The sequence below is a fragment of the Dermochelys coriacea genome, chromosome 1 (genome assembly GCF_009764565.3).
Source record: "Dermochelys coriacea isolate rDerCor1 chromosome 1, rDerCor1.pri.v4, whole genome shotgun sequence".
Lineage (NCBI taxonomy): Eukaryota > Metazoa > Chordata > Testudines > Dermochelyidae > Dermochelys > Dermochelys coriacea.
This window is the reverse complement of record NC_050068.2, coordinates 347,545,215-347,570,779: the sequence shown is the minus strand read 5'-3', so window position 1 is coordinate 347,570,779 and position 25,565 is coordinate 347,545,215. Positions and strand designations below refer to the sequence as shown.

Below are 25,565 nucleotides of genomic sequence, written 5' to 3'. Positions count from 1 at the left end.
GGAGATACCTCCCTGGAGCTGTGCATTTGGAACACATGGGTGGTCTTGCCCTCCAGAGCCTCGACTGGCTTCGGTAGCCCATCTTTGCAAGCCCCAGTGAGCCCCACAGACCCTTGGTGCCTGCCTGCATGGTGGTTGTGCGATCAGCAAGGGGCACAAAGAGAGAGCACTTTAGATGATGTGCAGACAAAGTGAGATCCTGTACCCTTACCTTATGCCCAGGGGGCCCAGCCTGACCAGCAGGGCCTCTGAACCCAATTCCTGGTTCTCCCTGTAAAGAGAGATAAGGGGAGGAGATCAAGAATAATTAGAAACACACCACATCCTCCATCATGGGCCTGTCAAAATCATACTGGACACATCACTACGTGCTGCTCACTTCAGGCCCATTCCAACTCCTGCTGAAGTCAATACTCCAGGGACAGGAGCTACAGAACCCCCCCAAGATGCTTGACAGATAGATGGATGTAAGGCTGCTGCGTCCACCATTGATGGAGGAGAGTTATATGACCCACTCCCGGAGGGAGAGAACTACAGAGAGAAGCTGAACAGCTCGACGCTGCAGAAAACACAAGAGACAACTGCAGGCAGCCACTGATCGTCTAGAGTGATTAGATCTAAAAACACAGCATTACTGAACAAAGCCCTGTTGTGTACAGAGAAGAGCCAGGAAGGGACAGCAACACATGAATTTAATGGGGTAAGAACAGCAACCTAACCCTAATCCTAACCCTAACCCTGAGAGTCCTTGAGTATGGTGCCAAAGTCGTCTCTTACCTTTTGACCATTTTCTCCTCTGTCTCCTTTAGTGCCCTAGGAATGAAGAGAAAGTTACAGAGCCCGTGATCATTGTTGGGGAAGAGGGCTGGGTGAAATATGCCCTGCAGGGGTTCAGGAACCAGGTCAGAGATTTCTCTGTAATCTGCAAAGGGCACAGAGAATCTCTGGCTGGTCATAACTGTGGGCTAAGAACTGCTGCTTCCACTCACCACGAGGGCACAGGAAGCATGGTCGTGGAGGAAAAGGGACGGAAAGCATTAGCTGCATGATCCTAAGTGTATACAGATAAGCCATAGATCTTCCCTCCAGACTTACCCTTGGAATCACCAGCAGCTCCTATGCAGATATGAATGAGTGGTTTTTAGGGACAGAATCACTGCTTTGGGGGTTAAAATCCAGGAGCTCTTGTCTGTAGGAAGCAGCTTCAAAGGAGCTCTTAAGCACCAGGAACAAACAATGTTAGGCCAGCAGCCTGCTCTTCCGAATTCACTGTGGATCTGGTCAGTACTAGAGCTAGGCCTGAACTAAAGAGAGTCTGAATGACCCAAACATGGGGGGAATTTGGACCTGAGTTTTTATCTTTCCTATGGGCAAAACCCACACACTGGATCCCAGCAGTCGGACCATAAGAAACTTCTGATCTGGATCCTGATCCAGATTTTGCAGTTCAAGTTCTCTCCCGGCTCCCCCATCTCCCCTGGCAAGAAGACGACATCGCCTCTTACACAGATGCCCAGTCCTTCCCCCTCTCTCTCACTACAGAGCATGCACATCACAGGCAGCTCCGCAGTGTGACCATTTAATGATGCAACCCCTAAGAGCAAACCATTCTGATTCTTGCAGTTTCTTCCCTCCTCACTCCCAAGACATTATTATAGAGACATGCCTTCAACTGCACTTACTGCAGAATACGTAGAACTGGTGGCCCAGCCAGCTTTCCGATCATCATTATCCCAAAGGCATGCAGCCTCCTTGAGGATTGAACGCCACCCAGGTCGATCCCTAGCTAGGTCCTTAAGGTGGTCTAGCTGGACGTTCAGTCTATGCCCATCACTGGCAACCTTATTGCGCCACCAAACTTTAGCAATCACATGATTGCTGGCTGTGTCGTGGCATTCCCATCTTGGTTTACCTATCAGCCCACTCACTGGATACAAATGGCATGGCATAGACTCAGTGCAATCCACTTCAGTGGCCCTAGATGCTGGACACGTGGCTTAAAAGCCCTGTCCAGCACTCTTTCACCGACAGTTGGTGGAAACTGTTGTATGATCCCAGGTACCCCCCACTCTTCAACCTGGGTTCACACCAGCCCATCGTCTCTCCTCATCTGCAGCAATCCCACTGCAAGACTCTTTGTGCTGCTTCCCTGCCCTGATTGAGAAGCACGTTCCCCTCTCCTTCACATCCTGAAACATTTGAATATTTCCACATTGTTTATTTCTCTAGAGCAGGGGTGGGCAAACTACAGCCTGTGGGCTGGATCTGGTGCGTGAGCCCTTTTAAGCCGGCCCGCGAGCCGCACCATGTGGCTCAGCCCCACTCCGGTGCTCTGGCCATGGCACAGGGTCAGGGGCCGCACCACGCAGCTCCCAGAAGCCAGCATGGCCCCGCTCCGGCTCCTATGCGCTCCAATGGCCCCCTCCAGCGCTCCAATGGGAGCTGCAGAGGCGGTGCCTGCAGATGGGGCAGTGTGCAGAGCCGCCTGGCCACGCCTCTGCATAGGAGCCAGAGAAGGGACATACCACTGCTTCCAGGACCCACTTGAGGTAAACACCACTCAGAGCCTGCACCCACTGAGCCTCTCCCCACGCTCCAACCCCCTGCCCCAGCCCTGATCCCCCTCCCACTCTCCAAACTCCTCAATCCCAGCCCGGAACACTCTCATGCACCCCAAACCTCTCATCCCCAGCCCCACCCCAGAGCCCACACCCCCAGCCGGAACCTGCACCCCTTCCCGCACCCTTGCCCCAGCCCTGATCCTCCTCCCACCCTCCGAACCCCTCAGTCCCAGCCCAGAGCACCCTCCTACATTCCAAACTCCTCGTCCCAGCCCCACCCCAGAGCCCGCACCCCCTGCCACACCCCAACCCCAATTATATGAGCATTCATGGCCCACCATACAATTTCTATTCCCCGAAGTGGCCCTCGGGCCAAAAAGTTTGCCCACCCCTGGTCTAGATCAATCTGTGAAATAAAAAAGGCCACAACCCCTAGGACAGTGCATTGCTACGAGCACCTGGATCAGCACAGCAACAACCTCAGGGCATCCTGCTTGAGGTCTGCTGCTGAGCTGGACAAACTGGGCCCACGTCCCACTACCTTGCACCTTCCACTGTCCTTTCCACCAGTGCAAAGAGGCTGTGAGACACTCTCCATTCCGAGCTGGTAGCATTGCACCCCCGTTTTGCACAAACAGAAGGCCCAAGGCAGTAGGTCTGCAGCAGAAAGGGGCAGATGTATTCTTGGGCACTATCTATTGGCGCTTGATCTTTAACTAATTACATATGTGCCAACACAGATCACTCTCGTAGCAACTGGGGTCCCATTTAAATCTCCCGGACTCCAGATCCATCTAGAACTTCAGTTAGAAGGTGGCTGACAATGGATAGCCAGGTCAGTCCCTTAGGGAGCCGGGGAATCACTCCATGTGTCAAAAATTGCTTCAACACACAAAACAATTGAAAGGTACCTTTTCTCCTTTGTCTCCCCTGGCTCCGGGAGATCCCTTTTCTCCCTATAAAGCAAAAAGTTGCTCCTTCACTCCTTTGTGCTAACCTCAGTGACTGACCAGAGCCCTGAATCTGTCAAGTTGATGCCAAGATACCACAGTGATGGGCTCAATAGAAATACACAGAGTTAGAGTAGAGAGATGATGGAGGGGGCAGAGGTACGTGGGAACAAGGGAGATTGGCTGTTATTCTAACACAGGGAGAGGGGCCTATAGGATAGAACTGGGTGAAATGCGATTTATTTTCCCCCACAAAGAAAATTTCAACCAAAAAACCCCAAATCCCTTTTCATCTGAAATTTTTGATTATTTGGTGGAAATTTGAGGCCGAAAAATACTGGCTGAAAACTGGAACTATTTGGAAATACTGCCATAGTGCCTCATGGGAGTTGTAGTTTAGGGGCCTCTTCCATAGGCCGGGCTACACCTCCTGAGGGGCAGCGCGAGAGCTCTGCCTGCTTTGTGCAGCAGCCCTCATTGGCTGCTCTTCCCCAGAGGGCAGGGAAGTGGGGGAGGCAGCCAATCAGAGGGAATTTCCCCCAGGCAGGGCTGAAATTTGCATGAGGGCTGGTGCTCCTTGTGATGGCATAATCGCGAGCTAAGCTCCAGTGATGATTTTCACCTGCTAAGATCTGCATTTGGGTTTCTCCTGCAAACATGGAGAGCAACACTAACAAATGATGCACCGCTGCATCCCCTCAACTGCCCCAGTGACCCTGGGCCAGCCGAGGTTATGTCTACCCTACATTGTAAACCCAGGTCTGTGGGAGCTGAGTTTGTGTACTTGGTGTTTCCAAACCTATGCTTGGGCATCCCCACTGCTTTGTGGCTTACTACTGCTTCACCCGGATCTCACAGCCATGCTGACACATCCAGACTGCACTACACAGATCTTCTGACTCAGATCGGCATCCACAGTGCAAAATAACAGGGCTTGGAGCCAAGTCGCAGAACCCAGGTCCTGAATGCTGGCTGACCCAAGTCAGACTGATTTGAGTGTGGACGGAAGCAGGGCTTGGGCTCAAACCTGAGTCAGAGCCTGGGCTTAGTGTGCAGTGTAGCCATACACTTTGAACTTCCTGCACCTCAGCTGCCCATCTGTAAAATGGGGATAATACTACCTCCTTTCTCCCACTTTTGTCTGTATGATGTATTGAGACTGGAAACTCTTCATAGGCATGTACAGCACCTTGCACAAGAGGCCCTTGATCTCAGCTGAGGCTTTTAGATGGTACCATAATTCATAGAGCCATGTGGAGTCAGGCCCAATAGGCTGATGATTATTTGGGGTCTTAAAGGATTTAATTTGTCTTTAAGTAAAGGCTTTTCAGCTCAGCTTTACAATGGAGCTCCGATTCTGTGGGGGTGGGGTTTTTGTTTGTTTTGTTAAAACGGTAAAGAAAAACTCAGACCTTTTGACCTTGGAACGGCACCCGCTCTGGATCCACCGTGTCTGACTCCTGCTTCTGCAAAAAGAAAATAGAGCCCCCCCCCCCCACACACACAATCAAACAGGAGATTATGGATAGAATGATGAAGAACCAGCTGCATCTAACACGCACAGAGCTGTAGTAACAGCTCTATAAAATAAATATATTACCTTGATCCTCCTTGCGCCTTGAGGTCCTGGATATGTCTTGAATTTAATAAAAAAGAAGAGGAGGTTTTCAGAGGAGAGCATATGATTGCATGCTAATATTTCATATTTCAGAAATATTTCGTCCATAAGACTTGGAAAAGAACTATTTGAACATGGAGGCACGTTATACCTCTCATGATCAATGCAACAATTCATTCTTACTGCATCCTGATGCCAACCATGGTGAATTGGGTGCATTTAGTGGACAGATTACGTCTTAGCAGGAATCAGTGAACACTTATCTGGGGTCACTTAGCAGCAGCTTTATCCAATTGAACATAGGGGCAAATAACACAAAAAGGATTTCATTGGAGCTGTTCCAAAATTAGGCTGTGAGAACCGAGAGCAGAATGTGGCCTGTCGTCTGTTTTTTCAGTGTGATCAAGTGCAATGAAAAGGAAAATAAGTGAATCTTTAGGATAGACTCACAACAAACTTGGTTAGCTGAAGTTCAGGTGGCTTCTGCTCCTCATGCACTTGAGGAGCAAAAGGTTTCAGAGCCCCAAACCCAATGGTTAGAAAGGTAGTAAATGCTCAGTTGAGGTCTCCAGACCTCTCCCCATAAAGAATGTTGGCATTACAAGACAAAATCCCAACAAGGAACGTACGTAAAGCAGGAAATGCCCAGTTAAGATGCTCCTTCATATACAACACAACTATGTCACCTTAACTCTGCCCTCATAGAGATGGCAATAGGTTCATCACAATATCTTACTCCTCTCTAACAAAAAATAGTACTCCTATTCATGCAGTCTGAGAGGACCCTCCACCAGACGAGCTGCAGAACCAGCGCCATAGTAGGGGAAAGCTTTCTTGTTTAAAATAATCAATTTCCACTAAGAATTTAAAAAAAAAATCATGGAAACATTTATATCAGTCTTAAGTTCTGTAAAAGTTTTTACCAAACCTACTTTTCAGGCCAAATTTGACCTGTCCCTTTAAAATTTTCATCAAGCATTCTACTGGGGCCCATGTTTTGGCAAGTGAGCACGTCAGAAATCATCAGAGAGAAATTTTTCTGACAGCACAGGTTCCCTCTGACTGAACCGCATGATGCATTGTGAGAATCACATGACTGAGGTCCATCATGGGAGATGTAGTTTGGCCAGGCAGCCCAGCCAATAAAGGGGAATAAGAGCATGTGGCATCCAAACTACAACTCCCATGAGGCACTGCAGCACCATTAAAAAGATGCAGTCTAACATTGAACCAACTCAAAGTGAACCATTTTGACATTTTCCAAAGAACAAATTTTTTTCCACTACAAATTTGGATATCCCAAATCTTTGTCCCAATCTGGGATGAAACCAAATATAGAAATAGTGAGAGTTCCAGCCAGGGGCTATGCCCCCCTCCCACTTTTTATCAGCCATAAGGGAGCAATGGGGTAGGGAGTGGAGAGGAGTGAGCGGAGGCCAGGTCTTGGGGGGGGGAGGGGTGGAGTGGGAGCGGGGCCTCGAGAGAAGGGGCGGTGTGAGGGCAGGGGCTTGGGGAAAAGGGGAGGGGGAGGCCCGGGGTCTTGGGAGAAGGAGTGGTATGTGGGTGGGGTTTCAGAGGGAAGGGGCGGGGGGGGCACGGTTCGGGCACCAGTGGCCCCCCCACTTTTAGGGACCTTCTGTTGCTCCTGATTTGTGCCCTGCTCTAATGCTGAAGTACTGTTTAGAGTGTTTCACATGTCCAACCGGACAGACGTAACCACAATAAAACAGCTGCGTATAATTGGGGGGGAGGTATATACATTTTATAGATATATTTGTTGCCCACACAAAACCTCCCCAAAGCTGGTCATTGTGTTCCATCAGTGATTAACGTTGGTTTCTCTTTTCCTCTTGTGCTCTTTAAGCATCATACCCTTCCCTTCCCCATCTCTCTTGGGAGGAGCACTTAGCCATACCAAAGGACACTGTCTTGGCTGCTGCTGCTGCTTGTTCATTATTTACAGGGAGCGTTTCACCCTCATCCGCGTTGTATTACTATTTTTAATGAGTGAGAAAGCAGCAAGAGCTGTTATCCCCCGCGTCTATCTCATAAGCACTATCTCTGCAAACACCTCCAGATATTCAGCCATTGCTTACCACATATCCAGCTGGGGATTTCTGAACTCCAGCAGCACCAGGTGAGTGAACCTGTATAGGGACAACAAGGAGTTATTACCGCTTCCTTCCAAGTAGTGTTGATTGCTTTGCGTTCATGCATAACAGATTGAAGAGGCGGAAACAGGGGTCTTTACCATGTGCCTCTGTCTCTCAGCTGTTCTTCTGACTCTAACATGGCTTGTTAACTCAGGGCCATCAACTGGATCTGCATTTTCCTGCTTGAAGGAAAACAGCATCCCTTAAAGCACCCAGATGCGCAAGCTGGATTATTATTTAATTTTACACTGTGCCATAGCTTTACTGCTACTTCAACAAAGCCAACACGTTGCAATTGCTAGTGTTAATTGTAGGAGTGTCACTGAACTGTTCAGGTGTGTCCATGTAGAATTCACCTGTGGTGTTGCTGAGGATACCAGGTATGTCCAGGAAGAATGCATCTACCTTTTGGGTTATTACATGTACCAACCATGTCTAGGTAAAACACAACTGCAGTGGTGCTCTGTTCACTAGCTGAGTCTAGGTACCGCACACCTGCTGTGGTGCTCAGTGGACTTGGTATATTCCACTGAAATCACTGGAACATTAATGGCCAAAGGCACCACCACCACCAAGTGACAAAAGGCCGGATGGGAATGGCTTAATCTGCAACTCACAGATGTTTGTAAAGCTTGTGTTTTGGGATGTTCTGGCAAAGTACGTGTGAGATGTATAAGGTAGAAACTGTGCTAAGGGTCACCTGCCCTAGCAGTAAACACTCAATGCCTGTAGGAGTTCCTACATATTAATTGCACTCAATTATCTGCTCCTGTATTTTGAAAGTGAGGAAATTAGACGTTGCCAGACATTACTCCCCACACCACTCTCACACACCATGAACCACCAGAACATGAAAACAAAGGAATTGAATGATTCATGATGAAATAAACTCAACCCCAATGGATCATAGATCTTTGTCTGTGGACGAGAACCCCATTTTTTAAACTCCCACACGTGTGTTTTAACCACAAGCGTGTTCTTCCTCTCAGACATAACTGCATGTTATGAAGCAAATAAGACTGGTTACTTTCACCTGGGATGCATGTACATCACCCGCTGACTTTAATGAGACTCTCCATGGAATAAGGTGCTACTCGACATGAAGAAGGGAATCAACATCTAGCCCATTGTGACAGAAATATCAGGCCTCAGAGAAAAAGAACTGTAACATCAAAATATTGGTACCAAGCCCCACGGTGTTTCCATCTGCTATTTGCAATGTTTTGAAAGTGATTTGTCGCAGGAAGTGTGGATGAAATTGACCCCATGCAGATGGCCAATACAAGAACAGTGGGCCGTACTTTGTTCCAGTCAAGCCCTCTTCACAGGAGGGGATTTTACCCTGAATAAATTGTAAACCTTTGGAGCAAGGACTCTGGTTTTGTTCTGTGTTGGTACAGAACCTAGCACAATGGGCCATGACTGGGCTCCTAAGCATCTCTGCAATATGCATAAATAAATAATAATAATTGAATAATTCACTGGGAACCAAACTGATCAAATCAATGCATTAGCTCTTTGCATCCTCCCAAAATGAAATGGAGTGAAGTAAAAAGCAAAATAATAGTATTTCTCCCAGTTCCCCACTAATTCTTGCTTTAATTTAATTAGTTAACTTGGGGGGAAGGGATAGCTCAGTGGTTTGAGCATTAGCCTGCTAAACCCAGGGTTGAGAGTTCTATCCTTGAGGGGGCTGTTTAGGGATCTGACCCAAAAATTGGGGATTGGTCCTGCTTTGAGCAGGGGGTTGGACTAAATGACCTCCTTAGGTCCCTTCCAACACTGATATTTTATGGTTCTTTTGTACTTCTGGGTTGATTACCAGCTCATGATCCTTGCACATCCCGGAAGGGGACAAAAAGGCAGAGCCACTTGGGGATGGACAGCACAGAAAGTTGAAGTGGGGGAGTTGTTGGAAATGGGAAAGATGAGACTGGGGAACTGCTGGTGAATGGTAGAGATTATGGTCACGGGTCCTCGTGCATCTAATAACTGACTGACCAGCCTGTTGGTGCAAGACAAACTTGAACGTTGCCCATGTGAACAAGCACCAGGCCCAAAGGGATTGGGCACTTCCTGTGTGGCTTGAGTTTCGCAGTGTTTTCCTGGCACCAGTCGTTCCATCATAAGAGGGGTTTACGAAAGAAGAAGCTATGGTAGTAAGAGAATTGCACGTCCATCTTCACCACTGCAAGTCAACTGTGGCAATTTCCCACATCAATGAGACCCATTGGTCTTACCCATTCCTAGTCATGCAACAGACATACGACTTGCCTGGACCCCAGATAGGTCTTCAGCAGCAGGTATAGAACCAGTGACCTCTGGATCCTAAACCATGAGCCTGCACTGCTAAAAGAGCCAGCTCTATTAGTCAAAGCTGTAGCAGGCTCATCCCCAACCTTCAGCCCAGACATCTCTGGAGCACCACACTGAACAGTAATTAGTGAGCCCTTTAGGATGGTGGATTTTATGATATCTGCAAGAATGTTTTTTAAATCAGTGGTTTCGTTCCTTCCCCCAAGCCCCATCACTTTGTCAAACTCCAGATAACCCAAAGGAATTTGCTGAAATGCTCTAGGGGAAAAAATGCCCACTTTCCTACCTGGAAGGTTTTACCAAGAGAGGAAAGTTTCAGCCCCAAAAATGAAAGTTTTGGAAAGTTACAAGGATGTGAAAAGAGGGTGATAAACAGAAGCTATACAATGAGGAGTCCTTGTGACACCTTAGAGACTAACAAATTTATTTGGGCATAAGCTTTCGTGGGCTAGAACCCACTTCATCGAAGTTGAAGTTTTTTAAGTCACAGGACCTAACCACATCAGCCACACCATTGGGGCTCATTCACCTGCACATCTACCAATGTAATATATGCCATCATATGCCAGTAATGCCCCTCTGCCATGTACATTGGCCAAACCAGACAGTCTCTACGCAAAAGAATAAATGGATACAAATCTGACTCAGGAATCATAACATTCAAAAACCAGTAGGAGAACACTTCAATCTCTCTGGTCACTCAATAACAGACCTCAAAGTGGCAATTCTTCAACAAACAAACTTCAAAAACAGACTCCAACATGAAGCTGAAGAACTGGAATTAATTTGCAAACCATCAGAGTAGGCCTGAGTAGAGACTGGGAGTGGTTGGGTCATAACAAAACCTAAACTTAATTTCCCCAATACTAATTTCTCCCTACTGTTACTCACACTTTCTTGTCAGCTGTCTGTAATGGGCCACTCTCTTGCCACTTCAAAAGTTATTTTTCCTCCCTTGGTATCCTGCTGTTAATTAACTCGTTAGTCTGACCTCACACTTGGTAAAGCAACCCACCCATCCTTTCATGTATTTATACCTGCTCCTGTATTTTCACTCCATGCATCCGATGAAGTGGGTTCTAACACATGAAAGCTTTTGTCAAATACATTTGTTAGTCTCTAAGGTGCCACAAGGACTTCTCATTGTTTTTGCTGATACAGACTAACACGGCTACAACTCAGAAGCTATATAGTTTAACTATAGTGGATACTATTTGTGCTTGCTACAATGACATCATTTAAAAGATAAGGGACTTGATAGATTAGGTTAGATTGTAAACTTCAGGGCGGGAACTGTCTGTTTGTTAATATATTAATAATTGTATATGAATACCCAGCTCTTATTTAGCCCTTCTCATCAGTAGATGTCAAAGAGCTTTATAAAAGAGGTATCTTTATCCCCATTTTATAGATGGGAAAACTGAGGCCCACAGCAGCGAAGTGATTTGCCCATGTTTACAGAACCTAGCACAGTGGGGTCCTGGTCCATGTCTGGGGCTCCTACATGCTACAAATAAAGAATCAGAATAATAGCTATGGGGACTATAACAGAAATCTTTCATCTCGAGGGCTCCAGGCCTGCAAGCTGCTCTGTGCATCTTTGCCATCGCGCCCATGTTGACTTCAATGACCTGCATGGAGCAATTTCCAGGAGCAAGGCTGGGCTCACCAGGAACTGAAACTTGTTATCTCCTGTGGAGCAGGGGATGTGGAAGGAGCTAAGCAAGGACGAGCAGATGCGGCCTGTTACCTTTATGTCTGAGAGGACTGTATCAGCTGCTTCAGAAGAACCATTGTTTCCCCTTGAGTGATCAGGCTGCAGAAGAAAACAGCACAATTCAGGCTGGGCGCTCTCCTGGCATTGGCACTATAGGATTCTTTGCAGTGGCCAAAATGGTTGGACGGTACGTCTCAGGCAGTACTCCTACTGTTATTACTCAAATGGAGGAAAGTAACTTCTACTACCCATCCTGGACAGCAGGTTTAAAACAAACAAAAAGGAAGTATTTCTTCACACAATGCACAGTCAGCCTGTGGAACTCATTGCCGGAGGATGTTGTGAAGGCCAAGACTAGAACAGGGTTCAAAAAAGAACTAGATAAGTTCATGGAGGATAGGTCCATCAATGGCTATTTGCCAGGATGGGCAGGGATGGTGTCCCTAGCCTCTGTTTGCCAGAAGCTGGGAATGGGTGACAGGGGATGGCTCACTTGATGATTCCCTGTTCTGTTCGTTCCCTCTGGGACACCTGGCATTAGCCACTGTCGGAAGACAGGACACTGGGCTAGATGGACCTTTGGTCTGACCCAATATGGCCGTTCTTATGTATGACACAACTACTTGGGTTAGCTTTGTCTTTCTCTCCAACCAAGTTCATTTGATTCCACAGCCCACTTTTAATAAACTCTTCTACCACCAAGAAATTGGATCTCTGGAGCCAACTGCTAGGGTTATTATCAATTCAACACCTGTCAAGGGCCCCATGAACCTTTTAATGGTTATGCTTCCTGATTAGAGCTGCTGCTAATGGGGAGAACAACCGGCTATATTTATCTCTAGCTGTATTTCCCCCTGGTGGGTTTGTAGTTATTTAACCAAAGACACCGGAGCCACGCTGCAAGTAAAGAGGAGAGGGAAGCTGGTAACTTGCCACCATTGCACACACAGAACTTGCAATGAAGTCAATTTACATATAAATCAACAGCAGGAGACTGCTCTGAAGCGGAGATTAGAATGGGCTTTGGTGTTTAGTTTGGTTGTCAGAATGAAAGTGCCTATTGTAGACCTACTGAGAACTCCTGGGATATGGTCCACCTGTAGAAACAACACTGCCTCCATGGTGCAAGGGTCATTTGCATGAAAGTAGGGTATTTTTGGTCTAGCTGTTTCTCTCTTCCCTGCACTGTTCCTCACCTGAAGGCAGAATTTTCTGAGTTTGGTTTCAGTGAGATGACACTCAAGAGTGAGTGTTGGCAGGGATGGGCCCATAACTATTGCCATAGGAACTGAACACAAGATTACAACCCGGGGATCCTGACTTAATGTATAGGCTTTTCTACGGATTCACAGAAGGCCAGAAGCGACCATTAGATCATCTCGCCTGGCCTCTGGCACAACATTTCACCCAGCTGAGTCCAGTAACCGCAAGTGCCAAATGTAACATGGTAAATAAGCACCCCGACTTTCACAATAAGCCAAAAATCAAGCTAATCCCGTTTCAAAACAAGGCCAGAACAAGCCAATCCCTAAGAACCCCAACGCTCTATGTGACTAGATCCCCCAGGGTGCAGTCTGGGACTGTGGTGGGCCGCTGTGTACCCCTGACTCTCTCCCCTGACCTTGCCCCTGCTTGCCAGGAGCTGATAAAAAAAAAAGAAGTAACAAGCTACAACAAGGAACAAGCTACAAGCCAATCAGGCAACAAGCTACAAGCCAAAAACTAGCCAACAAGCAACACACAAGCCAATTAAGCCAAAAACAAACCCAATTTCTGCATTTTTTCTGCAGGTTTGGCATGTCTGCCAATAACCTGTGTTTGACTAACGAATAACTTGTGTTTGGCTGAAGCCCAGCGTCCAGAAGGACGGCCGATCTTAAGCTGAAGGCATCAAGAGATGACGAATCCACCCAGGGGTGCTAGTACAGGGGGGAGGGAGGGAGCCATGGCCCTGTCACTTTTCAGCAGCCATAAGGGCAAGCAACGGGGGCGGGGGGAGGTAGGAGAAGAGCGAGTGAGGGAAGAAGCGTCATGGGAGCAGGGCCGCAGGGAGAAGGGGCATTGTGGGGATGGGGCCTCAGGGGGAGGGGTAGCACAGGTGGGGCCACAGTTTGGTGTTGGTGCCCCCCACCCCCCCACACTTTTAGGAAACTTCCACCACCCCTGAATCCGCTTTTCCCCTTCCCGGTTTGTTTGAGTGGCTAATCCCTTTGTGCTAAATGTAGACACCAATTAGGCCGGTTTGTCTGGGTGCAGCTTCCAGCCATTGGCCCTTGCTCTGTCTTTCTCTGCTCGAGAAAAGAGCTCTTTAGTGCCTGCTATTTTCTTCCCACAAAAGTACTTACACAAAAGTGTAACCAAGTCACCTCTCAGTCTCCTTTTTGACAAGCGAACCAGACTGAACTCTTTAAGCCGCTCACCATAGAGCATTTTCTCCAGACTTCAAATAATTTTCGTGGCTCTTTTCTGCACCCGCTGTAATTTTTTATAGCCTTTTAAAAATGTGGACCCCAGAACTGGATGCAGCATTCCAGTGTTAGTCTCACCACGGCCCTACCCGGAGGTAAAAATCACTCCCCTGCTCGCTACTTCCCTGTTTATACAGCCAAGGCTCATAGCAGCTCCTTTTAGCCACAGCATCGCACACTGAGGTCATGGTCAGTGGCTTGTTCTCTATCACCCCTATATTCTTTCCAGAGTCACTGCTATGGCACGCATCAGTGCAGTATCTAAGCATATCGATACATTTAGCCTCACAATCCCCCTGTGAAGGAGATGAATAGGTATTATCACCCCCATTTTATAGACGGGGACATTGAGGCACAGAAAGGTTATAGCCTAAGGCTTTGAGCCCATAAATTATCCGATGTGGGTGGCCTCCGCATGGAGCCCCATGGGTCTACTGACACGGAACAACTTGCAGGACTGAAGTCTACATTTTCATAAGTAGCCAAGGATTTGGGAAGCCCCAATTTTGGGGTGCCAAACCTGAGACTCCTGGAGACTGATTTCTTCCCAAAATGCCAATTGAAATCAATGGGAGCTGTGGTGCCCTGCACCTCTGATAATTCTCCAGTTGGGCACCCTACCACTGAAGCACCCCAAATAGGAGCAACTTGTGAAAACCGAGGCCTAAGGTACTTGCCCAAGGTCACACGGAGACATCAGTAACAGAGCACAGAATAGACCTAGATCTACTGGTTCCTGCTGTAGCCCTTTAACCACAAGACTTTCCTCTCCAGGGAGAGGCACCAAGAAACTCCTAAAATAGGCTGGATCTCTGCCAGATTCAACTCTAGGGCCAACCCCTCCTAGAAATGTAGGAACATCTGGCTAATGGACTGTGATCCTGAGCAACAAGAATTTTGTTTTCATTCAAATATCCCTTGGAGAAGGGAGAAGGAAAATCAGGGAAGTGAAATAGAGACAAATATGCCAGCAGGAGAGATCTTGAACTGGAGGCTTTTCCAAGTTAGTAATTCCTTAAAACCTGCCCGTTCCCATAATTTGGAGAACCTTTTTCCAGAGCTACAGTACATATGTTCCAGGCCTGTGCGTGTTGGGTGCCCTCTAGTGGTCCTTGACCACTAGCTCACAGTTATACCGATTTGCATCTGAATTCCCTCTGAAATCTCAGGACAGAGCAGGGCTTTATGCAGAATCATAGAATATCACGAAGGGACCTCAGGAGGTCATCTAGTCCGACTACGAAGCGAGGGGAGCGGCAGCAGGTCTTCAACGGGTCTGTTCTAATCAGGGTTGGATTTCATCCTGATGTGCATCATTGCCGGGAACTACCCAGAACCCACGGCCCATTGCAACGGCATTTGTAAGGATACACCACTGGTTTTCAGCTCAGTTCAAAGGGCCCGGCCAGCGTAACTCCCAGTATTTTCTAAAATAATACTTCTCTTGCTAACAAACACCTGGGATGCTTGAAAATGACAGTGGATTTCCTTACTGTGCCTCTCTTAGCCCCATCACTAGCCCACAGGGGCATAGGGCCTTGGCCACTCTTGGACGCCAGGATGCTGGGCTAGAGGGACCATTGGTTCTAATATTCTACTGCTGGAGAGCTGCTGAGCTGTTTGTCAGTGTAGGGTCACTCGGGAGCACAAGACTGCACATGCTGGTTTATTATTGTCAGGTGGCTTGTAGGCACTGGGCTACGCACACACCAAAGTGGCCTGTTTCAGGCTCCGAGAAGGGGATGGAGTTTAGGCATGTGCAGAAGGGCAGAGAAATACAAAGGTGTGAAATGCCAACATAGAAGGGGTGAAAGCCTCAGATCTCCTGCTCCTACCCTGAAGTCCCTGCCCTAGGGCCCCCAGAACCAGGCTCAGGTGGGAGAAGGGAGACTCGTGGCTTTCCAGACACGGCATAGGATGCCAACCCCCTGCCTGTGCAGCAGGCTTACTCTGTTGGTTCCTTTCTCCTTCCATCGCTCCCCAGGGCCTTTTCTTCAGGGGCGCCAGAAGCTCCCTGGACCCATTTCCTGGGAAGTGATATTTTGACTCTGGATGAAGCCTGGCTGAGCACGGCAGAGAATGAAGGCAGCAAGTCAGAGGCAGCCTGGTCCAATGGACTGAAGCCGAAAGAATGCGGAGCTAGACCTCAGGAGTTCCTAAGCCAAGCTCTGACACTGACTTCTATTGTGACCTTTGGCAAATCCCTTACCCTCCCTGTGTATCAGGGGTGGCTTGTCAATGCATGCCAAGGGCTTTGAAGATGAAAAGCACAGTAGAGGTCCTAAGTATTGTTATTGCCTTTTCTTAAAGGCGCAGTGCCACTCAGCTCAAACAAAGGCATTATTTCCAGGTTAGTCCTCCCATCAGTCATTACATGGCGCTGCCACTTTAATTACAGGACTGAGCTGTGCAGCTCCAAGACAGTCAGAGACACGGCCAGATCCTCAGCTGGTGTAAATCAGCGTAGCTCCATTGAAGCCAACAGAGCTACACCAGTTTCATCATCTGGCCCTGAACTCCGCCATAGCCATTCTAAGATGGCGTCACAGCTCATCTATGGATGCCGGCTCTAGGGCCAAGGTTTTCAAAAAGAGCTCAGGGGCAGATTTTAAGGGGCTCCATTTCCATCGTGTGGGCCAGAACTCAGCTCTCATCTGGGCTCCTAAATAAACCTCAGGCTTTCAAAAGTGCTCAGGATCCAGCAGCTCCCATTGCAGTACTTATGGATGGACTTTAAGAAGGTTCAGGACATGGGACACTGAGCTCTTTTGACAATCTGCCTCCATTACTTCCCGGGCGGTTGAGCAACACGCCCAGTGTTTGGTCTAGATTGGGGCATGCACGTGAGTCAGCTGTCGGAGGCTCAGTTCGAACAAGGCAGACCTCACACGGGTAGGTTAGGGAAAGTGACCAAAAGTTATGGGGAAGAATCTGTCTTCCCCTTTGATGGAGAGCGTGTCTCCATCATTTGACACCAGGGTTTGCATTTCTTACAGGGGGCTGGTTAGATTCTCAGCTGCTGTTAGACAAGGGAATTGCAGCAGTGGACAAAACAGTCCTTTAGCCCAGGAAACGGGGACTGTTTCTTCAGGAACGGGGGGACCTTGGTATCATGATTTGCGACCTTATCACCTGGAGATGACATTAGTCCCTGTGCACTCTCCAGGGGGCCCCCTATCAGAAGCTAAAGGCAGTGCAGAATGAAACAGCCTGTGGGGCATCTCACCGGAAGCACAAAATGCCAGCGATCTAGGAGCCTCACTGGAGGCAGAGCCTGGGGTGAAGGCTGAGGTGTCACCTTTGACTGAGGCAAGGCTGACTGGCATGGGCCTCCCGAGGTCAGAGGCTGCCTCTACCCACACGACTGCGGCACAGCTGTGATCATTGGAGACACCGGAGCTGCAGCTGCCAGCCAGGTGTTACGGGGAGGAGATTTGTCCAGCAGTCAATGGCCTCACCCATGGGAATGAAGGCATGTGTTTGGCTCGGGGCCAAGGGGATTTCTTCAGCCAGGGAAAGCTCCTTAGTGCTACTTCCAATGCATACTACAGGCTCAGGATCTTAGAAATCATCAACATGTAGGACTGGAAGGAACCTCACGAGGTCTTCTGGAGTATTGGGTCCAATTCTGGGCACCACATTCCAGGAAAGATGTGGACAAATTGGAGAAAGTCCAGAGAAGAGCGACAAAAATGATTAAAGGTCTAGAAAACATGACCTCTCAGGGAAGATTAAAAAAACTGGGCTTGTTTAGTCTGGAGAAGAGAAGACTGAGAGGGGACATGATACGTTTTCAAGTACATAAAAGATTGTTACAAGGAGGAGGGAGATGAATTGTTCTTCTTAACCTCTGAGGATAAAGCAAGAAGCAATGAGCTTAAATTGCAGCAACGGAGATTTAGGTTGGACATTAGGAAAAACTTCCTAACTGTCAGGGTGGTTAAGCACTGGAATAAATTGCCTAGGGAGGTTGTGGAATCCCCATCACTGGAGATTTTTAAGAGCAGGTTAGACAAACCTGTCAGGGATGGTCTAGATAATACTTAGTCCTGCCAGGAGTGCAGGGGACTGAACTAGATGACCCCTCGATGTCCCTTCCAGTCCTATGATTCTATGATTCTAGTCCAGTCCCCTGCGCTGAGGCATGTTGAAGTATTATCTAGACCATCCCTGACGTGTTTGTCTTAAAAACCTCCATTTACGGAGATTCCACAACCTCCCTAGATAATTTGCCCCAGCGCTTAACTGCCCTGACAGTTCGGAAGCTTTTCTTAATGTCCAGCCTAAGCAAAACTTTCTTGTAGATCCCCAGCAATCAACACTAGACCTTGGGGTGCAGCTTCCCTTAGTGTCAATTTTAGGATCATGTGTGGGAAGAGATTAATTGAAAGTCAGTGAATGGGCATTGTTATACATCTCCACACAAAGCGCTTACTCTGCTCACGTCTTTCTCCTTCTTCCTCTTCTTCAAGGGCTCTGGCATCTCCACAGAAATGTTTCCCAGTGCGGGAGGTTCCGACCCCAGAGCAAGACTAGCTGGGCTCTGCCGAGCCTGAAGAAGGCAGGTTATTTCTCTTTAAGGCACCACATCTCTCCCATGTCACATACAGGACATGAAGTAGAACTCTTACTACTCTCTCACACATACCCTTTCCCTTTATCAGATATTCAATAGCAATATGACGATCAATTAAACACTATATATACAATGATGCACAGCCAAGGTGACAGACACCTGAGCGCTCTGTCGTAAATCAGGACACAATGCTGTCAACAAGAGTATTATTTAAAAGCAGACCATGGGCATGAGTAGTTCAGGAGGCTGGTTATGGGTTATGGCTAAAGCTGGGTGGGAATTTTTTGAAGAAATGTTTTTGGTCAGAAAACACCGATTCGTTGAAACCGAAACTTTTCAGGGAACGATATCGGTTTTGACCAAAATGACATGGGGAAGGTTTTGCAGGTCCAGGATGGACTTTCTGGCCACAGAGATGCAGCAAAAGACCAGAACTGCCAACAGGTTAGGGCATTCAGGTGGTTGTGGGAGAGGCAAGAAGATCATGGCGGCGCTCCGGGTCTTCAGCAGCACTTCGGCGTCAGGTCCTTCACTCGCTCCGGTCTTCAGCACTGAAGGTCCGTCCCCCGTCCCCCCCGGCCACCGCAATGACGCCAAAGACTGGGGCAAGTGAAGGCCCGACGCTGAAGTACTGCTGAAGATCTGGAGTGCCGCCGGGTGAGTACCAGGGGGTGGTGCCTTTTTTTATCTCCGCTCCCCCTGACCGGCCGCCAAAGACCCGGAGCGCCACTTTGTGAGTAAAATGTAAAAGGCGCCAAAGAATTAAACAGGCGCCAGTTCTGCTCGGTGGGGGAGCAGCTGCTGCCCCGCTCCCCCCCTCCTCCCCCCCAGCTACGCTATTGATTGTTAGAAGTGTCATCACTGGTTCTCCACTTGTAAGGTAACTCCCTTCTCTTCATGTGCCGATATATTTATGCTTGTATCTGTAATTTTCACTCCATGCATCTGAAGTGGGTTTTTTACCCAGGAAAGCTTATGCCCAAATAAATTTGTTAGTCTTTAAGGTGCCACCAGACTCCTCATTGTTTTTGTGGATACAGACTAACACAGCTACCTCTCTGATACTTGACACTAATTGTGTGTATCTTAGAAGCTAGCCATGTAAACAGATAATTCCTGTCACTATGCCTATTAATTCAGAGTTCAAATGGGAACATTAACATTTAGATGAATCTTGGGTGAAGTAATGTCATTGTCTATATGTCTCTTTGAAGTTTGTGATAGACTGCCTAATGGATAAATTGCCCTCTGTTAATTTGTGTAACTAATTACTGGTGGTGTTTAGAAAGCAAAAGCTTACATCAAAAGCCTATTGTTTATCCAGGACTGCATGGTCAAGTGGATGCTAGGACACTGTATAAAAAGACCCTTGGGTCCTGATTCTGTCATCTCAGATCTACTTGAGGCTTCATACAGGGGAAGCTTAAGCTATAAGGTCTGAGATTCCAGTCCTAAGCTGGAACATCCTGCAATGATATTGGACATTGGACTATAACCTATGAACTATTTCCAAAAGAACTTTTTGCAACTACAAAGCTCACCATCTCTGCTCTGAATCTGAACCTTAAGAATTGAACTCATGTCTGTATGTATATTGATCTTTTAACCATACTCTCTCTCTCTCTCTCTATTAATTTTAGTTTAGTTAATAAGAATTGGCTGTAGCGTGTATTTGGGTAAGATCTGAAATATTCATTAACCTGGGAGATAATGTGTCTGATCCTTTGGGATTGGTAGAACCTTTTCTTAATATGATGAAATAAGGCTTTCAGAAATCTTCATCATATTTGACTTAGGTACCTGGATGGAGGCCTGAGGCTGGATTGCTTTAAGGGAACTGTGTTGTTGGGTTTTGGGCAACCAGTAAGGTAATAAAGAAGCTGTTTTATTCTGGCTTGGTAAATCTAAGTAAATCTTGGAATATCCACCAGCTTTGGGGTCTGTCTGCCCCATTCTTTGCAGTTCACCGTAATTGAGTGACCTCAGCTGGCCCCCACTGGGACCCCGGTCACACAAGGTAAGCTCAATTCCCAGCAAACAGATGTCTGCAAAGGGTTCTGAATTTAAGCAGAAAAACCAAAGAGATTTCTTGGGACCCTATCAGCTCCGCAGTTCACCATCCGATCTGCGGGCTTCATCAGCCAGGCGGGGTTTCTGTTAATCTCAAAACCAGTCCTGTATCCACATGGCAGCTAGCACCCACTCTCAACGGAGGCCAAGAGAGGCGTGGGCACAGAGACTGAACTGCCCTCTTGGCGCGAGACCACTCAGGGCCGATCCCTCTTGGCCAGGATTGGGACAATATTTGGAGCAGGGCATGTTTGCTGGTGCTGAAGATAAAAGGAGAATATCTGTGTCCAGGGCTGCACCTCTCTGCAAATCTAATTTAATTTTAAAAATCCCAGCACAGACTATGACCGGAATCTCTCTATAGTGGTGGGTGACAGCTCTCCTGTAGGCTACACAGTCCTCAGTGGGTGCAATGGATTAAATAGGCCCTTTGAGACTTCCAAGGGAGTGCTCTTGGGCCAGCACTACATTGTCCCATGTTTGCCACTTAAAAATTCCCCTTGGTCAGGGGGCAAAGGCGCTGAGGGGGAGGAATTAACTGTGGGGAAACAGTCTGAAGTTTATGACAAGGCTCATGCAGCTGATCCCAGGGCTGGAGTCTCATGAGTAGGGTGGCCTGGAACTCCCCTGGCAGACAGAGAAAGGGAGTAGTCAGGGTCAGGGATACTCTGAGATCCAAGATGGCAGGATGGCTGGCAAATGTAGTCTCTCTTGGCTGCCATGTTGTAGTCCCGGCTTGGGGCATGGCATTCTGGGAAATAAGGAAATTATATAAACGTCAATCTCTCTACACATGAGGCCCTTAGAAGAAGCAGGCTGTGTGGTTGGTGTCTTCAGAAAGGTATGGACAAGTCAGCCCATTTCCTTTGGTTGCTCGACCAATCCTTTTGCTTTACAATGGGGCTTTTTGAGGTGGGCACCTCAATGAGCATCAGAAGCAATATTCTGAGAGCCTGTGGGGGCATTTTGGTCTCATTTGTGGTTATTTGGAAGATACCGTAGGCAGAGAACGTCTCTGTTTATAAATTCCACAGAAGCACCTTTGTTGGGTCTGACCTGGTGTGTACGATGCTCAAAAGCAAACCGGTCTAACTTGGGAATATAAACTGCTAAGCATGCAAGGGGATTTTAAATGTTACCTCTTCATTCTCCCTTATTACTGACCCATCCACCTCCTGGCACTCAAGAGAGGTATTTTCAGCAGTATGTTGTTGCCCTGCAGTGGGCTCTTCTTGGCTAGTTTGTAGCCGGGTTGCATTCAGAGGTCTAGGGCTGCCTTCCCGTTTCTTAGCCTCCGGCCATCTCTGACATGAGCGCGTCTGGTTTACCATGACTTCCAGTGCGGTGTAGTCACCAGGACTGCTGGCTGCTGTCCCATCAACCGGAGGTTTCTTCTGGCCTGTTACATCCTAACAAAACAGGGGAAGGGGGCTGAAGAGGCACAGCGGCCATAAATGTCTGAGTGTGAGCAGAACTCACCACTCTTCTTCCACATCTAACGTGACTAGAGGCTCCCTGATAACCGAGGTCTTCCAAAGAGCTGCATTCCCATGGGTCCACGGGCCTGGAAGTAGGCGTCGGGAGGCTGGGATTCTATTCCCACCTTAGTTCTGTTGTGCGATCTTGTGTGAGTCACTTCAGTTCTCTGAACAGACGTTTCCCCATTCAGTGAGATGGGGATAATGCTACTCATCCACCTTTGCAAAGCACTTTGATGTTGGTGTGCTACAGAAGTGCTAATAATCCCATGCTGTGATCACTTTAATGCTATCTAGCTCTGATACCAACGTGGTATCTGAGTACCTCACAGTCTTTCATGCATTTATCTTACCCCAGCAGTGCTGGGAAATGCTATTATCCCCAATGTACAGACGAGGAACTGAAACAAAGGGAGGGTAAGGCTCAGATTTTTAAATGTATTTAGATGTTGCTTTGCCCAACATTGCAATGCCTAACTGACTTAGAAGCCTAAGTCCCATTGACTTTCAATGAGATTTAGGTTTCTAAATCAGTTAGACACTGAGCGCAGCAATGCCTAAATACTTTTAAAAATCTGGTCCAATGTGACTTGGCAAAGGCCATACCAGAAGTCTGTAGCAGAGCAGGAATTGAACCTGAGTCTCCAGCTAGCACTGTAACCAATAGACCACCCTTCTGCCAGTGATTTTAATGAACAACCAACAACAAATGAAGATAAAGCCACTGGTATCTGGGTTTCAAATAGCAACAGTTAGAAGCATCACTTCCTGCCACTGAGGAGTTCACGGGTGCGGGGGGGGGGTACGCAGATAGCGAGTTGCCGCTGGCCTTTCATCCACAGAAAATTAGAAAAGCCCCACAATGGATTCAGGAAATTGGGAAATGGCAACACCAAAGGGTGATATTTACCAGTGCTCCAGTGAAGTCAAGTAGATTTGAACCGTTGACTTCAGAGGGAAAAAAGTTAGGCCAACGCCAGGCTCTGTCGAAAATATTATTCAAATGGAGAAACAGATGCTAACTGCTGACTTTATATTTTGGAAGCTGTTCAGATTACCATGGTGATGGGCATGGTGCAAGAACATGAATATAGCCTAGAGAAGACAGCCTAGTAATGGCTAAGTAACCTAGGAGCTCCCCATTAACCCCAAATGTAAAGAATGAATCCTACTAGACTGCCTCAACTTATTGTTACCTTAGTAGGTTGTCCTACAGCTGCTGGAACTGTAAGCTGAGGCCCGACATCAATACTCAGGTCTTCTTCAGTCACTTCTATACTGGTAAGAGGGTTGCTAGAAAAATCATACTTCAACGAAGCCTGTAAATCCCAAGAAAAGTAGTTAGACCCAGTTGAGCGATCTGAGCATGGACTCCCAGTGGGTCAAAGGAGACCTTGATCCTTTCCTGGTAGATTTAATTGAGTTCTATGAGACCAGCTGCTTGAAGGTCTTGCAGATGAAGTCTGTCCGCTCTGTGTGGTGAGCACCTGCCACTCTCGAGGATAGTAGAGATTAGCTCCAGCACCACTGGACAAATTTTCCCCTCTTACCATAGCTGTGCGCCAGTCTCCCTGTGGCCAGAGATTGCCACTCTCCCTCTCCAGAGGTGGCTGCATTTCATTGGGGCCGCATGGGTGCAGTAGGGATGGGACCACCAGGCCACAAAGGGTCCATCTACACAGTCCGCGGCAGCAAGCCCCAGACTCGGGCTCCAGCACTAAAAACAGTGGTGTAAACATTGCAGTTCCAGCTCTGAAGCCCATCCCCCTCCCTAGGCTTCAGAGCCCAAGATCCAACCCAAGCCTGAATACCTACGTGGCTATTCTTAGCACTGGTAGTGCAAGCCTTGTGAGCCGGAGTCTGTAGACCGGGGTTCTGAGACTTGCTGTCACTTGCTGTGTAGACATACCCAAAATCTGCACAACAATCTCAGACACTCCTGGGGGTTTTCACCTCCAGGCTTTGCATTCGCTTGTCAAGAGAAGGGCCATCTGGACCTGGGTTCAGATTTCACACACCCCACGTTTCCAGGATGTTTGGATCTGGTGTTTGGGTTCCAGGCCATCTGCAGTCAGTGGCTGCCCAAAGCATTCTGGAATCCTTCAAGGTGAAAAGCCCTGTGACTAGGTTAAAACGTTCTCCCTTTGGCCCAAGCAATCAGCCAATATTCAGGGCCTTGCTCGGTTGTTTCTGTTAGGGGCAGAAATTGATTATGCGAGCCAGATATGTTCTTTGGAGCGATCCTGTTTATTTATAAAGAATGTAGAAAAAGTCCTGCTTCCCTGAACACAGTGGAACCAAACAACAGCAGGCAGTGTCCTTGCTCACAGTTTCCAATCCTGCCTTTCCAGCCAGTCCTTTGCCCCCAGGATCTCTGTCACTGGTCCCTGTGAGGGCTGTGCCCATGACAGCTTCTCTCATTTTCTGCTAGCTGTCTACGTCTAACCTACACAAACAGCTTGCCAAGCAATCCTCTAGTCCCTGGATTTTAATCCAGTTCCAGGGAACCCCCTCAGCCCACATGGCTTAGCCCTGCTCAGGTTCCACCATGTGTCTGACTGCCTTGGGCGATAGCTTCTATTGTCTCCAAATATCTCACTCCATAAAGTAGCTTACTTGCTCCTTTCATTTAGCCTGAAGGGTGGTTAGCTCACCTGTATGCTTTAACAAGATCAAACATCCACTTGATGGCAGCCATTAATACCTTCCAACATAATATAATGGCATAACAGTATTAGCTACTACAAATCATCATAATCGGCATGACAATAAACTGTCCTCCTGCAGCTCCCAGCTACCACTGCTACCAGCAGTCCTACTCTTCCATGCAATGATAACACCAAAAAGGAGGGGAAGGGAAAGAAGATCTTGATATTGAAACCACTGGACATGGTGTCAATGAGAACGGGCTCTATTCCTGGCTCTGCCAATGACTTTCTCTGGAGCCCTGAACAAGCCCTTTCTCGGTGCCTCCATTTCTTCCCAGCTCTCCTCCCCTTCTTCTCTCTGATCCTGCGGAAGTTCAGGGGGATGAATACTCACAGTATAGTCCATAGCTTGCGTAAATTCCTCCTTTTTCTTGGCTGGCTTGCTTTTCCCAGAGCTGGCCCGCCGCTGGATCAGCGCTTCAAACCCATCCCTCAGGAGAAGATCAGTCAGTTCCTTCAGCAGCCCCAACTGCAGCAGCATGTCAACAATCAATGATCAAACAATGACCACCTCTTTCCCTGTCCCGCGCTGCTCCCCAAGATAACTGAGAAAAGCAGAACCCACACAACATGAGAGTATGATACACATGCACTCAGGGGCGTTGCCTGGCAAATGGACAGACAGACAGATGCCTGCAGGTCTCCAGGAAGTGCCAGTACCCAGTGGAACTGCCTTCTGGTGAAAGGGCCCAGAATTACCAGCACGGGAGATATTCACCACAAGTGTGTGTACCACTATTGAAAGCAATCCGGGAGATTTTAACAGGCTGAAAGTCTGGTTGACGGGGGTGGCACAGTGGGGATAAGGCAGGCTCCTTACCTGCCCTGGCTCCGCATGGCTCCTGGAAGCGGCGGTATGTTCCTGCGGCTCCTAGGTGCAGGCAAGGGCAGCCAAGGAGTCTCTGCACGCTGCCTCCACCCCAAGCACCAACTCCGCAGCTCTCATTGGC

At 48.0% G+C, this 25,565-nt stretch overlaps 1 protein-coding gene across 1 annotated transcript in view; it reads right to left on the bottom strand.

Annotated features, from left to right (window-relative positions):
* Positions 1 to 25,565, bottom strand: part of LOC119844306 (collagen alpha-1(VII) chain-like) — a 114,866-nt gene that overhangs the window by 82,305 nt on the left and 6,996 nt on the right. The window contains exons 3-12 of the mRNA XM_043499227.1: positions 24,950 to 25,084; positions 23,104 to 23,226; positions 21,569 to 21,838; positions 18,219 to 18,335; positions 7,381 to 7,461; positions 7,226 to 7,276; positions 5,112 to 5,147; positions 4,924 to 4,977; positions 778 to 813; positions 212 to 271 (exon numbers count right to left, since the gene is read on the bottom strand). Coding sequence (XP_043355162.1) covers positions 212 to 271; positions 778 to 813; positions 4,924 to 4,977; positions 5,112 to 5,147; positions 7,226 to 7,276; positions 7,381 to 7,461; positions 18,219 to 18,335; positions 21,569 to 21,838; positions 23,104 to 23,226; positions 24,950 to 25,084 — 963 coding nt within the window. The remainder of the gene's footprint in view (positions 1 to 211; positions 272 to 777; positions 814 to 4,923; positions 4,978 to 5,111; positions 5,148 to 7,225; positions 7,277 to 7,380; positions 7,462 to 18,218; positions 18,336 to 21,568; positions 21,839 to 23,103; positions 23,227 to 24,949; positions 25,085 to 25,565) is intronic.